Source organism: Dermacentor andersoni, chromosome 7, assembly GCF_023375885.2.
Source record: "Dermacentor andersoni chromosome 7, qqDerAnde1_hic_scaffold, whole genome shotgun sequence".
NCBI lineage: Eukaryota > Metazoa > Arthropoda > Arachnida > Ixodida > Ixodidae > Dermacentor > Dermacentor andersoni.
The window spans coordinates 164,082,275-164,096,740 of NC_092820.1; the positions used below are offsets into that span (position 1 = coordinate 164,082,275).

General features: G+C 44.4%; 2 protein-coding genes across 2 annotated transcripts in view; both read left to right on the plus strand.

The window, feature by feature from the left end:
* Positions 1-8,364, plus strand: part of Nup133 (nuclear pore complex protein Nup133) — a 47,929-nt gene extending 39,565 nt beyond the window's left edge. The window contains exons 26-31 of the mRNA XM_050180473.3: positions 130-205; positions 1,698-1,759; positions 3,653-3,709; positions 5,564-5,703; positions 7,383-7,468; positions 7,958-8,364. Of these exons, the coding sequence (XP_050036430.1) occupies positions 130-205; positions 1,698-1,759; positions 3,653-3,709; positions 5,564-5,703; positions 7,383-7,468; positions 7,958-8,097 (561 nt within the window). The 3' untranslated portion in view covers positions 8,098-8,364. The remainder of the gene's footprint in view (positions 1-129; positions 206-1,697; positions 1,760-3,652; positions 3,710-5,563; positions 5,704-7,382; positions 7,469-7,957) is intronic.
* Positions 8,365-11,236: 2,872 nt separating this feature from the next.
* Positions 11,237-13,770, plus strand: LOC126533225 (NAD-dependent protein deacetylase Sirt6-like). The gene has a single exon (XM_050180500.3). The coding sequence runs from the start codon at positions 11,365-11,367 to the stop codon at positions 12,394-12,396; it is 1,032 nt and encodes a 343-aa protein (XP_050036457.1). The 5' UTR covers positions 11,237-11,364; the 3' UTR covers positions 12,397-13,770.
* Positions 13,771-14,466: the final 696 nt, after the last annotated feature.

The window sequence follows — 14,466 nt, forward strand, 5'->3', positions numbered from 1 at the left end:
AAAGACTTGGTAGCCTCATGCTAAACTTGGGTGGAGGACAATCTTCTCCCTTTCCTGATTAACTTTTGGTGCTTGCCACTTGTTTCACTGCTTGATAGTTGCCACTTTCACTTCTTTTTCTTTTTGCAGGCACTGTTAAGCCTCAGCAAGTTAGCTGCTCTTGCCAATGGTGGACCACCTGAGTCCCGTGCCGACCTCATCAAAAGTGCGTACAAATTTGTACATTATGGTCTAGGTTCTATGTACCAGCTTTCCTTTCTGTGAATCTTGTTGCCTATGGGATCCAGTGCATATTTCTTATTTAGAATAGCTTATTGGGTGGGTGGAGACCAGCAGTAATTTTCAATCACAACCCCAAACCGTCAAGGTTTGCTGGTATGGCACGACAGAACCACTGCCATGTTGTCATAAGAATAACATGTCGTTGTGTCATAATATGTAAGATGTAAATGCATTCTTAAAGAAAACAACGCACGTCACTCAGTCACAAACATGATGCCTGTCATCCAGTAAACTGATGCATGCTCCAACTGCATTACTAGGACATTGGTAGGCCTAAAGTGTGAGCTCACTAGGGGGTAAATTCCTCGCGGGGCACTTGTTGAGATGCGCACTTCCACATGGAAGAGCCAGGAGCTGTGGTTCATTAATGTTGCAATAACTTGGATGGTAGCATCAAGTAATACACAACTGTGGGGTTAGAGATTGCAGTGTGGAGGTCTGCTAAAGTCCATTTTGCTCAATCAGTGCTCAGCTGTTGGCAAGGGAGTCAGTTGAGAGGAGGCACAAGAGGCCACCATATTGCCTGGCTACTATCACCAAGGGAGCCAGTCAAAAGGAGGTGTTTGGGCATGTCACCTGACAATTCGTCAACCATGTCTTACAGTTGCAGTGAAACTTTGTATAACTTGACTATTGTTGCTTGTTATTATATTTGAGCCCATCGTTTCTCCATTACAACAAGAAAATTCAGTGCGGTGCAGACAGGGGCAGATGATGAAATGGGGCTTTGACGCTGCTAACTTGCAACAAGTTTATCTCAAAGCTTGTTACTGTTCTTATGCCAGGTTAAGCAATTCACTGCGCATATCAAGCTTTTGTTGCTTGATATGCATGGTGAAATCCTTTGGCTAGCGCAAGGGCGGTTATGAAATTTGAAACAAACTTGCTGTGAGTTGGTACCACGTGTGTCCAATTTCTTTGTCTGCCCCTGTCTCCAGTGCACTGTGTTTTCTGCTTGCAGCTTTTCTTTTTTTTTTTTTTCTGCTATCTACTGCTTTTTCTCTCGTTGCGTCTTCGTTGTTGCCTTTTTATTCTTGACACATTTATTAGTCACAATGCAACAGGCAAACATTCCTTTCTATATGCATCCTTTAAAACTTGCGCTGCATTTTTCCAATACATTTGCAACATGACATGCTCTGCAAAGGCAGCTTCCAGACCCAGTGGACCCTAGTTCACATCTCAGGGTCACCATGACGCTTGTTTCTGAAGTGCTTTTGTGTGTGTGTGTGTGTGTGTGTGTGTGTGTGAGAGAGAGAGATGTATATATTCAGGACTTTGAAGGAGAAAAGGAACGGCATTTAATAGCCCCACATCTATACAGTCTGGAATGACAGCAGATAGGACTGCTATTATTTTATTCCCATTCGTTCATTCTTTCATTCATTCATTCATTCATTATTGTCTTGCTGCAGGCATCAACAGAGAGCATGAACTCATTATGTACCAGGAGTCACTTCCGGCAGCAGTGAAAGAGGTGAGCTGCACATTCACTCAATTTAGGAGCACCATGTCTATCTTTGTAAAGATGGGCTGTATATATTAGTGCAGTTTCAAACAACATGTCCGTATGTGAATTGTTGGAATTACCCAGGTCATTCATGTCTATTAAAGGTTTCTAGTGCTTTTACCACATTACAACAGACTAAAATGCATATGAAACAGTGGCACAAACTAAAAATTGCTTAACGAGCAGCGGCATGGGCTTTGAGATATCTTTGAGCAGCAAGTAATCACTGTTGTCAAGCCTTTTGACTGGACGACATAGAAAATTTAATAATAAAGTCTGAAAAACTTTGTAGTCTGCAACCATAATAACTTTCCCGCGTGTGCCACAGCATCCTCGGAGCTTGTTTTGCCGTCAAGCTTTTTCACTTCTATACTGGAAAAAAAAAAGAGAAAAAGAAAAATTTTCAGTTGTTCAATTTCGGTTTTTCGGCACTTTAAACAGCACATGCACATCAAGCGGTAGATTTGAGTGCATAAAGGCATTATCTGCACCTAGTTGACTGTTTATATGCTGCCTCCTGTTTTGGGCATTGGATGAGCTATTTTCCCTATCTTATATTTCTTGTTCTTGTCTCAACATGTAAAATAACCAGGAGGCAAGGTCTGACATTTTTTTTTCAATGGTTGATTGGTTTGTTTGTTTGTTTGTTTGTTTGTTTGTTTGTTTGTTTGTTTGTTTGTTTGTTTGCTTGCTTGCTTGCTTCCTTACTTGCGCTTGTATACTTATCATTAGGGGTGCGCAAATAGTGATTTTTGGGGCCAGATCAATAGTGCCAGAAGCAAATCAAATATTGAATAGTTTTTGAATAATCAAGAGCCGTTATCACAATTATAAACCAACATTCACCTTCTAATATTCTTAAAGTTTGCAAGTTTCTGTCACTACATAGTGCAAGCGTTACTTATTACATGCACAATGGAGCATTAGGAGCAATTTAGTAGTTTATTTGCATGCACAGATTCTTCAGAGAGGGCAAATGATCGCTGTATAACCCGCCGCAGTTGCTCAGTGGCTACGGTGTTGGGCTGCTGACCACGAGGTCGCGGGATCGAATCCCGGCCACGGTGGCCACATTTCGATAGAGGCGAAATGCGAAAAACACCCGTGTGCTTAAATTTAGGTGCACGTTAAAGATCCCCAGGTGATCGAAATTTCCGGAGTCCTCCGCTACGGCGTGCCTCATAATCAAAGTGCTTTTGGCACTTAAAAACCCCATAATTTTTTATTTTAATCGCTGTATAGCCTGTAAAGTATGGCTACCTAAGCAACGCAGCCTACTCCACTACACAAGTTCTCATGTTTTATGTATATACTATGCCCCCAGGTGCAGACATTTGCTATACTTTTGCTCCAAATTGTATGTTTAATGGAGTGCAGTTGACGTTTTGAGATATTCGAAAAGTATTCAAAAAATATTTGCATTCACGAATAGTGACTATTCGATTCATTATTTGAAAGTTTTGAATATTCCCACACCCCTACTTAGTATCACTGATAATGGCTTATCACCTTTGCTGTGATCCACCACAGATGAACTGAAGCCCAATAAGTAAATTAAAAAGTGCCAAGTAAAAACAGTGAATACAGGTCACAAGTCTAAAATGAATAGTAATACTAGTGGAAAAAGTAACATTAAATGCTGCCTGTGGTGGTGACGAGGACGATCCAAAAGGAAGTTGCACGTGCCTGCAAAGATTAGCGCGGAATGTGATATAATATTGAGGCATTGTAATAATACAAAGGTACAAGGATTCAAGTCCAGGTGGAATGAAGGTGCGTGTGAGTGAATACCTTTGGGGTTTCGCATGTTCATCCGGCTTTGTTGTGCTATCACTGTAAGTGCCATCCTGATGCTTGCAGGCATACTGCTTAGACCCGAAGACCATGAGTGCACTTGGACCGGAAGAGTTGATAGAGGTGAGTTCGCAGACATTTTGTCTGTTTTTCAGTGCATGCTGAATGAAGTGCGGGCCTTTCGCAACCTAGGTTTTTACCACGTGGTACACTGTTACCCAGTGGTCAGTTAGCATCAAGGAAGGGAGCGAGCAGCATCTGAAGTTTTAAATTTTTCTGTGTTTAGAGGCTCGCTCTTACTTGGTTCATAAAGTACCAGCAACATGACAAGTTTGTGCAAGTTGGCATACGTGAATAACTTAAGGAAGTCATAATGTAAGACTACATGTACCGCATTACTATGAAGCCACATCCGATGTCAAAGTTAACCTATATATGCACTCCGGTTTGCCGTAGAGTCGCAGCACACTTCAACAGAAAGCAGCTGTAAGAATTCATACTGACAGATCGGCAAAGTAAAAAGACTTTTAATTCGTACAAAATAACATTTCTAGAGATTTTCTTTGTGCTGATAGCTGTATCAGGTCACACTTATGAATGTATAACATTGTTTTAAGCGGTTATTTGTGTGTTTCTTTCCTGAGGGCTGGTTAATCCAGCATGAGTTATGTGCAGAAGTGGATAATATGTGCGAAATTGCAGTATATACCTGCAAGTTCAACCTAGTCACTTAGTGACTAGCGCCTGCGTCATCATTTGGTTGTCTTGCATGAATTGCCTTGGGCACAGCTGTTGTGTTGGATCAATCGTGGACGAGCATGGAAGCTACGTCATGCCAAATTAAATGTTGACTTTCATCTTCTGTGCAACTACAGTTCAACCGCGTTATAACGAAGTACTTAACTTTTCATAACCTCTTGTCCATAGAACACCATGCATTTAGAACCTCAATGTAAAGAATTGTGTTTGTATACGATTTCAATATAAGAAAATTTCACTGCCGCCGCAAAGGAATGCTGAAAAAAATAAGTGGAAACTTCTGCAGGCACAGATGGTCAAACGATTGAATTACAGGCGGCTGCAAATGCACCTCAAATCGCGCAGCCCCAGGACAAGAGTGACCACTTAAGTGGAGCCGCATCATGTTCCGCATAAAGTCCAAGTGTGATAATATCCTAGCACACCCTGTGCACTGTGTGCTATTAGTGCTAGTGAAAGTGTGCGAGGTTACCCTCGCACGCGAGCTCGCAGTAACGCGATCAAGCGTGCACAAGGGTGCGGGAGGGCAGAGTGGGGGTTAAATTGGTGCGTGTCTCGATTTCTGGTGCGCGTCTCAGCCGTAGCGGCGCATGGCTGTAAGTGCAGCTGATCGCACACTCAGCCGCGCACCCTGCTTTAGAGGTAATCTGCCACGTGTGCAAAGAGTGGCCGTGCCGAGTGGGCGTGGCACCATGTAAGCTGTCTTGCAGTGCGTTTAGTATTGGAGGTTGCATAATCGTGAGTTTCGGTGACCCATTGGAGCGAGAGGCAGACGAAGCATTTGCTCCCTGCTGTCAGCCGCGGGGGTGGAGTGCACACGAAAGCGTGGCTGGCTTCGCTTAATTCATACCGCCGAGAAGATATTGTCCACGTACGTCGCATGAAACCGTACTATTCGTCACCGACTCCCAAATTTATAAAAATTAATTGTTTTCTCATATAAATTTGCTTTTTTTTATTGCCCAATAATTCGAAAAAGTGTGCGGCCTCTTTTCGTGTAAGAAAAAGTTGATCGGCGACTGTACTTACTTGCATAAAAGATCGAATTTCGATACAAAGAAATTTCAATATAACGAAGCAAATTGCCGATTTTACCGACTTTGTTATTTCAAGTTTAACTATATAATATTCTCTCTGTCGTCCAAGGTTGGAGCATCTTACAAACCACGCCTGCAATTTCTACTGTGCCTGGTGTGAGCCCGCTTTCCTTGTGTGCAGATGTACATCAGCCGAGACAATGTGAACGCCAACGAGTATGACTTTGCCAAGGCCCTCGAGCTGCTGAGCTTTGTCACGGACCAGACGAGAGCCCACATGCTGCGCATGCGCATCTGGTGTGCAGCCATCCTCAGGAACCAGTAAGCAGGGCACAGTCCAGGCACTTCTTATACCGCTGCATCAGTACTAGTACCCAGGGTACAGCGAAGCTGTCCATCATGCAAAAAAAAAAAAGCTATGGCTACTTCACATGTGAGAGAGTGGCCTCACCCAGCCTGCTGGTTGGGGAGCAAGTTTAAAATTTAGCTCGTGTTGAGTCGCCCCTAAAGTGCACAGGTGGCGTCGATGGACAGGTAACCTTGAACAATGCTGTGTGTATGTCAGTGAAATCAAAGTGCTCAGTGGTGAGTGCAAGTGCCCTATTACTAAGTTCTGGTTGAGTATTCTAAAAAAACATCTGTGGGCAATTCTTTGCAACCTCACATATAGACACTATGGGTATAATAGACAAGTTAACATGTCATGGCACTTAGTGCCCCTCGTTTACTAACATAAATGTACACGCTAAGCACGTGTATGCATACATTTGATCTGCTGCTGTCTTTACATCTACCATCAGCTACAGTGACTTCTCTACTAGTCTCCCGATCTATGATTACTGGAACACATCGCAACACTCAGATCTAGTGTGACGGGACAAGCATGTGCCTTGTCCTTGCTGTTACCTGCATACGTGTTCGAGTGTTGCACTGTTTATCGGTACACTGAATCTGCAACAACTAGCCAGACTGTTCATCTTGCTGGTTTCTGGATACACCGTAATCAAGATAGAAGTTAACATTCTGTGTTGGACTTCCAGTTAGCACTGTGTGCAACACTCTGCTTTGAAATGATGAGCAAAACGAAAGCAAGGTAAAAGTGAGAGCCTGCATTTCGATAAGTGGACTTGTCTTTTTCAGGACGACAAAAGACAACTTGACTTGTCGAAAGTTGGCTCCAACTTTCACCTTGTTCTCGTTTTGCTAATCGCCTTGAATTTCCATTTCCTACCTTCCCTGTGTTTACCTTGCTTTGAAGTCATTCCACAAGTCTGTTGTTTTCTTTTCCAGCTCTTGTTGCTAATTTAGAGCGTTTGCATTTTCGTGTGTACAAACAATGTCTTTTTTTTTTTTTTTTTCTTCAAGAAGAGCTCGCACATTCACCTAGTTAGACAGCAGTTACATGAAAAATGTTGTTGCTAACTTCATGTATATCGTCATTTTCAAATCAGTGTTGCCATGCTATGAGCCAAGTGGCTAAAAACATTTTTCTACTCCTTTTGATTCAATGGAAAGACCTGAAGCAGGCTGACCAGTGTGGTTTGTTTGTAGCCAGCAAAACAAGAAAGCTGTGGCCTAAATTTATTTGCTTTTGGCAACTTCATGTTGGTGTAGACTACAAGCACGCAATCTTCAGAGATAAATGGCAAATGTTGGGTGAAACCTATTCCAGTTGTATAAAATTAAATTGCAAGTAATATAATTGTGTTGGTACCTTGTGCTCCCAAATAATATGAACACTTTCAAGCAGTTTCACAGAGGGTTTCATGGTGACTTCCTATCTCTTGTCAGGGTGGCTTTGGTCTTGCATAGTATTTGCATTTTACCAGTTTTTATTTGTACTAACCTTCTGAACTCATGTGTCAGGCATATCTTGCACAAAAGTAACAGTGAGAGCTTTATGTAAGCTATTAGATTCAGATGTTTTTGAGTGCTAAACATTAAGCATACCAGTGCCCTCTTTTAGCTCTGTTGTTTACTTGCACATCTGATTTTTCTAGGTGGGAAGACTTGAACACTGACGATCCTGTTCGCGTCATGCCAGATCTGCTATTCTTCAGAATTGCAGAACTGCATTTTTCCAAGGGTGAGTCTCTTTCACACATTTGTATTTTTGATGGGAAATAAGTCATAAGAATACCAGCCAAGTGTGTCGAGGAGTGATGAGACTGCAAAGTCCGTTAACGCATCTTTGCTTCTGTTGAGGCAGGACAGGGATAATTGCAGACCCTGTAACAAGGCTTCACCATTACACTGTGCCAAGGAAATACTGTGTCGATACTGTGCTGAGGAAAGCACAGGAAAGTGTCACCTTGAAAAAGACAAGTCCACTTGTTGATACGTTGGCTGCCGTTTTTACCTTGTTGTCGTTTTGCTGATCGTCTTGAATTTCCATCTCCTGCCTTCCCCGTGTTTTCCAAGGCTTCGCACTGTAATACTTGAAATGGGATGATTATGAGAATGACCTTTCACATTGTTAATGCTAAGCAGTTAAATCTGTATGCATCTGTGCTGTCCCCATTCGCACCACTTTGTGTCCTCACATCATGCTACGTTCCTTTGCTGTGGGACAAAGGTTTGAACTTGGCTGAGTTCCTGCCTTCTCTGGATGAGCTGCTCGAGATGCCGGACTTGCAGGACCTGGGAAGCAACCCTGCCTTCTCTTTTATGCTTGGTGCCGGCTACGAGCACATGCAACGAGTGGCAGCATGTTAGATCCCCTGACATGACGTCCAAGATTGCAACACTCGTCTCAGTGTAAAAAAAACATCATTCATGCTGTACTGCTGTTTTTTGCTGCCATCGTTTTATGTTGCTGTTTTGTGTCTTTTACCAGCTTTATACTGAACAGAAGTTAACAGAAGTTAACAAATGCCCACGAAATAAAAAACATTGCGCTGCTCTTCATGTGATGGAAGCGGTGTTCAGTCCTCGTTATAACTGTACATTGGAACTTCGAAATTAAATTACCTTTTAATGAAAGATGGTCATGCTTGGTTTACTACACCCTTGTGCAATAATAGCAGGTGCGCTAACCCTGGTGCCTTAGTCACAGGAAAAGGGTGTGCTTGTTGAAATTTGATCAGCACAACCTACATTATCCAACCCTCCTCAAAAGTCTGGGTAGATTCTCAGTATTTCTTAATGTCACTTTTTTAGCAAACGCACTCATTGCTGAGGATTAAGGCTACAGCTCTCCACAGGTATTGCTGGATTCAGAAGATGTAACAGTAGTCCTAGCCATATTGAGTGGTTGAGCCATACAGCCGACAAGGCAAAGAAGAAAAGTCCGAGGACACCCAAGCACTTTTTACGAGTTGTAAATGTGAAAGCATTAACATCCAAGTGAACGCCACTGTGTGGTCCCGTTCCTTCAAGGTATGAACTCATAGCAGGCAAACGAGCACGTTGACATGCTTAGCCAAAGCCTACGAGACAGTACAAGGCCGATGCAGTTCAATCCGTGACATCATGCTACCTTGCCCGACTGCCATATAAACTAATGTGGATGCTCCGGAGTGATCCCAAGGCCTCCTAGATAGATCTAGGAGGTGTTGGTAAGCTGCTGTGATTTTGACGTGGCCACGTTCATCACGCCGGGCATGGCAACTGAAATGTCAGTCCAAATAGCAGGAAGTTTTACAGCAGAGTGTACAGGCCTGCTATCTAGGAGGTGCTGGTTTAGCCCAGTGGGTACGACACTCAGCCTCTGAGCATGGGGTCGTAGGTTTAAAGCTCACTACCACCGTTTCTCCCTTAGAAATTTTATTAGTTTTTCTATACATTTTCTTTATAGAGATTACTGAAGCGTGGTTAGAACGCAGGCAAGAGCTTGCGCAGATAACGCAGGCTTCCGAGAGAGAGGGTGATGTGGCATCGGGCGATGCCCTCTCCCTTCGCGCAACACCTGTTGCGCTAGTGCAGCAGCAGGTGTACCCTTTCGCCCGCTCTGGTCTGTCAAGGCGAACTGATGACGTGGCGTCGCAGCCAATGGGAATTTAGGTGCTTTTTTTCACTTGTCCATACGACAGACACCAGCTTTTTTACTCAATGGGACATTTGACGCCTTCAGATCAACAGACGGAGGGAGGTACACTGATGTTAAACAGTCTTTTACAACCCACTGGATTGACGGTAATCTGGCAGATGAAAAAGCTGTGATAGAATTATTTATAGAACAGAAGTATTGTCAGTATCAATGAGAAATTTGTTCAGGCTCTTTGCCATACGACTCGCTATTTTTTTTACTTCAATCTCACATTTGTGCGATTTTCGACATGCACTTTTCTAGATTCGTATACAATGCTTTTACTACAACATTCATTTTGTTGTGTATGTTTCTTTAGTATCTCTCCACAATGAAGCAAGTTGAATTACAAAACTTAAGAAATTTGTTACGCTATCAGCTTTCAAAGTATCATGTTTTGTCAATAACCTGCCTAGTTGTTGATGAGTCCCACTCTCGAAATAGTTGGCAAAATAAATTTGTTCCATGCAAGGCTTCAACAATGCCATGCCAAAGTTGAACCTGCTGCATGGCTTCGTGCAAAGTTACGTGCACTATGTACCTAAGGATAGCGGTAGATACAAAATAAACATAAGAAGGTCAAAAAAGGGACGATAATTCTGAGGTGCATTTTATGTGCAAGGTAACCGTCATTTGGAGCCCGCGTTAACTATGAATGAAATTGTGCGTTGCGTGTGCGCGCGTACGTGCGAAACGCAAGTCGCGTGGGAAAAGATGCAAAGACATGCTTGCAATCTTTTAAAAGGACCCTGATAGTTTAACAACGTAGACACGAAATTAAACCAAAGGAAAGAAACAGTACGGGCCCGTTACGAACTTGAGGCGAAGGTGCAGTTTTAACGCGAGAGCGTTAAGGACCCCGTGTGGCAGAAAATCCGGCGTCCAGCGTCGTACGTCGCTTTGACAGAAATAATTTGCACCAAAAACCCGAACCACGCATACCCAACCGCTCTTCTACCACCAAAGTTGCTCATACGTATCTTGCTTTTCATTCTTTACAAAGTTATTCCTCGGAATTTTGCGAACGGCAGCCCACAAACAATTGTAATGGGAAAAGAAGGACACCCGTCACCGCATATCTTTTATGTTAGAGGCCGCGTTTCTAAATTCTAGGCACTATATTCGTGCATAGCGTTCATCGCGTCCCCTCCCCCCCACTTTTTTTCCCCCATAAAGCATCTGAGGGCGAAAGCAATTTCATAATTTCCCTCACAAATGTGCTGCCGAGTGAGCGCATTATCTAATAACCGCGGTTGTGCGATGTGCTTGCAGTAGCCACAAAATCGGAACCAAAACTAAAGAAAAAAAATTGTCACTAGATTGTTTTTGTTGTATCCTATTGCTCCCTGTGACTGCTGTTTCCTTACATCAGGCCCTGTTGTAAATTGAAGTTGTGCAACGTTGTCGTTTTGCAATTGTTTCTTTTGTTCTTGAACATCTTGAAGCCAATGCCTCCTTTACTAGATGCCTGCCGCGTCGCTAGTCTTCCCATTGGAGTGGAGGTTCCCGTAGTTCACGGTAGTCGCGGAGAGACGGCGCTCGCAGCCGACCCACTTCCTGTTGCGGAGGAAGTGACGATTACTAGGCTGGCGCGCGCTCGACCAATGGCTTGACGAGACACCGCGGGTCCTGTGCCTCCGGGATCGCAACAGACGCCGCTAAAATCTCGGAGGCTGGGCTACGTGATTTAGGCTTGCAGCGGCCACCGCAGCAAGCGCTCGCAGCCGACCCGGGTTAGCCCGGGTGGGGAAGAGTAAAGAGGAGAGGGGCAAGAACCAGCTTCTCAGCTCACGCGGCAGGCATCTAGTAGAGGAGGCACTGTTGAGGCTTTCATGAGCGCTCGGCCTGCTTCTGCTAGCCGCTTCATCGTATCTAAAGAAAACACCAGTGGCCAAACAACAGCGATGCCGATGAAAGTGTGAGCGAGAACCGCAGGTTGCTGCAAAAAGCTCGCCATGTCTTGCGACTATGCAAGCGGGCTGTCCGAGTACGCCGACAAAGGCATCTGCGGCCAGCCCGAGCATTTCGACGAGCCGTCGCTGCTCGAAGACAAGATCGCACGACTCGCCGACTGGATGCAAGCCTCCAAGCACATCGTAGTGATCACCGGCGCCGGCATCAGCACGTCGGCCGGGATCCCCGACTTCCGCGGTCCGCGTGGAGTCTGGACTCTGGAGCAGCAGGGTGAGAAGCCGCAGGTCAACATCTCGTTCGACGACGCGGTACCGACTTCCACGCACATGGCGCTGGTTGAGCTGGCGCGCAGCTCGCATCTCAAATTCCTCGTCAGCCAGAACGTCGACGGCTTGCACCTGAAGTCGGGCTTCCCGATGGACATCCTCACGGACTTGCACGGAAACATGTTTCTGGACCGATGCAACCAGTGCGGCCGGCAGTTCGTGAGGACCACGGCGACCAAGTCGGTCGGCCAGAAGCCCACCGGCGAGTCGTGTCCCGTGCCGAAGAAGAACGGCCGGCTGTGCCGCGGTCATTTGCACGATTCCATCCTGGACTGGGAGCACGAGCTGCCCGAGGACGGGATCGAGGCGGCCGACCTGCACTGCAGGGCCGCCGACCTCATCCTGTGCCTCGGCTCAACGCTGCAGATCGTGCCGTGCGGCGCGCTGCCCCTCCTGGCCAAGAAGACGGGAGGCAAGATCGTCATCTGCAACCTGCAGCCGACCAAGATCGACAAGTCGGCCAACTTGATTCTGCGCGCCTACGTTGACGACGTCATGGAAAAGCTGATGAAGCGCCTAGGAATCGCGATACCGACCTACTCTGCCGAATGCGACCCCACCAAAATCAAACGCGAAGCCCCTATGGAGTATCCAAAGTTGAGACTGCCGGACGCCAAGGCGCCTGCACCTCGCAAGTACAAAAAGAAACCCCGGAAGAGAGAAAGTAGTACCTCGCCGGACGACGCGACCGCGCGGAAAGCGATCAAAAAAGAACGTCGTCTGTCGTCAACCGATGCAACCGGTTGACAGACGACGTGCTAGAGAATCTTACGTTTTGCAGCTTAGCAACGCCTCGTGTTAGTCGTGCAGGTGTCAATTGTTTACGTATACATCGTGATTGTGATGTGATATGAGGTGGTGTTCGGGGCCACCTCTTTTAACTTCCCTCACGCGTTTATGCTTCTCCAAACAAACGCCAAGCTTGTGACATGCTCGTGGTATTTATAGCTCAGTCTTACCTCGACATCTTCCACTTTTCGCTGCCTATTGTGCATCACACCTGTTATCGTTGTTTTGCCAAAATGTACTATCCATGCTGCATGCAGAGCTAACAAATTTAAGCTTTTATGCATTCATGTTTCATGATATTGAGTGATGAATCTTTTTTAATTCCTAAAGAATGAAGTAGCCAAACTGTCGTGTAGCTGGGCATAATCCCGTAATTACACGATTCTTGATCACAGCAGTTAGTTTGACACCTGTTTATACAACATCTTTCACAGATTATGAGCTTGGAATAGAAAATGTTGCACACCTTTCTGCACAAATGTTGTGTTTGAAAGTACGCACTCAGTGGTGAGGCATTAATGTAAAATGCCTTTTGGACAAGCTGTACACTTAAACATCATTTTCATTTAAATCCACTGCTCATTCACTGCTGTATGTAGAGTAAAAGCATTGTCTAGTGAAACAAACTGCATTTCAGCATTTTTCATGGCTTCATGCAACACCTTCCAAATTGACCTGCATAGTCATAGCCGAATAGCCGAATATGATGTGTGCTGCTCAACAAGTAATACTTGAATTTCTTTTCTTTCTTTTTGTCATGAAAATTATTTGTAGAATATGTGCAATGGAAATGGTTTTTTTGTTATTATACTTTTGTCCACTGTATATTGTTACAAATAATTTGCTGCTGTAATAGCTTATGAGCATTTATGTGACCCATTTATGTCACATTATTTATAGATGCACATCTGTAAATTTGTGTATACTCATCTTGCTTCAATGACAGTCCATAATGCTGCATCTAGCCGAGAGCAAATGACCACCAGAGTCCACTGAAGCCCATTAAAACACCGTTTGTCATGTGCCGGGGAAAAAGGTGTTTCCAAGGGTCAAATTAAGAACACCACATGTTGAAGAAGTAGAGTAAAAGAAAGAACAGAATGAAAAGAAAGCACTGCTTGTGAGAGGCTGCCTTATGGAATGAGGTGATGCATGTGATCCGAATAACTTGACAAACGCTTCTTTTGTCAATGCACTATCCAGGACAGCTGGGCATCCTTGTGGTGGCTGCTGCGTGAAAACTCTCAGCTCTTGTGAAGCAATGCATATTTTTTATATCCCCATTATGATCTGCTCTTTGCTTATGAAGAAATAGAATTATCATGACCCAGTCCTACGCCGTCTGACTCCAGACTGTGCCACCTCATCTAACCATTTATTACACTCAACTGTGTTGTCCGACCATTGGCACCCATTCTGCTACTGTAAGAGATTCTGGTTACCTGTTATATGCACAACATGGCCTACCTAACCACTCCTCCAATAAACAGTTGCATGTAGGGTAGTTGGCTCATGATCATAAATGTGAAGTTGATTGCACTGCCTAGATCTAACAGAACATAAAGAAAACTTAATCGTGTGTGAGTGACTGTTCCTTTATTTATTTATTTTTTTTCGTGTGTGTCCTGTTAGAACTGTGCAGTGCAACTGCATATCAATGATCCACTTCCTCTTATTTCCAACTAAAATATAATTAACCCATGTTTGCTCTCTCATCCATGCTGCCATCTTTTAGTTTTTTACTTTCATGTTAATCACTTTCTGTTCCATCGCTCATAGTGCCATCATTAGCTTCTTTAGAGTTTCTTAGTTATCGTAGCTTGCTAGGTCGGTGCAACACAACTTGGCAGTGACTGCAGTAATGCCCTTATGGCACAGCATCAGCCTTGTATGTGGTAGGTACTGGGTCCGAATAATGGCACCTCTGAAAACACAATGGCTTTTCTCATGGGTAGAAGTGTACCCTGGCCTGGTGCTTGGTTACTTGTAGTGGTTCTCACCTAAAAAAAAAGGTCTTTTAGAGATTAT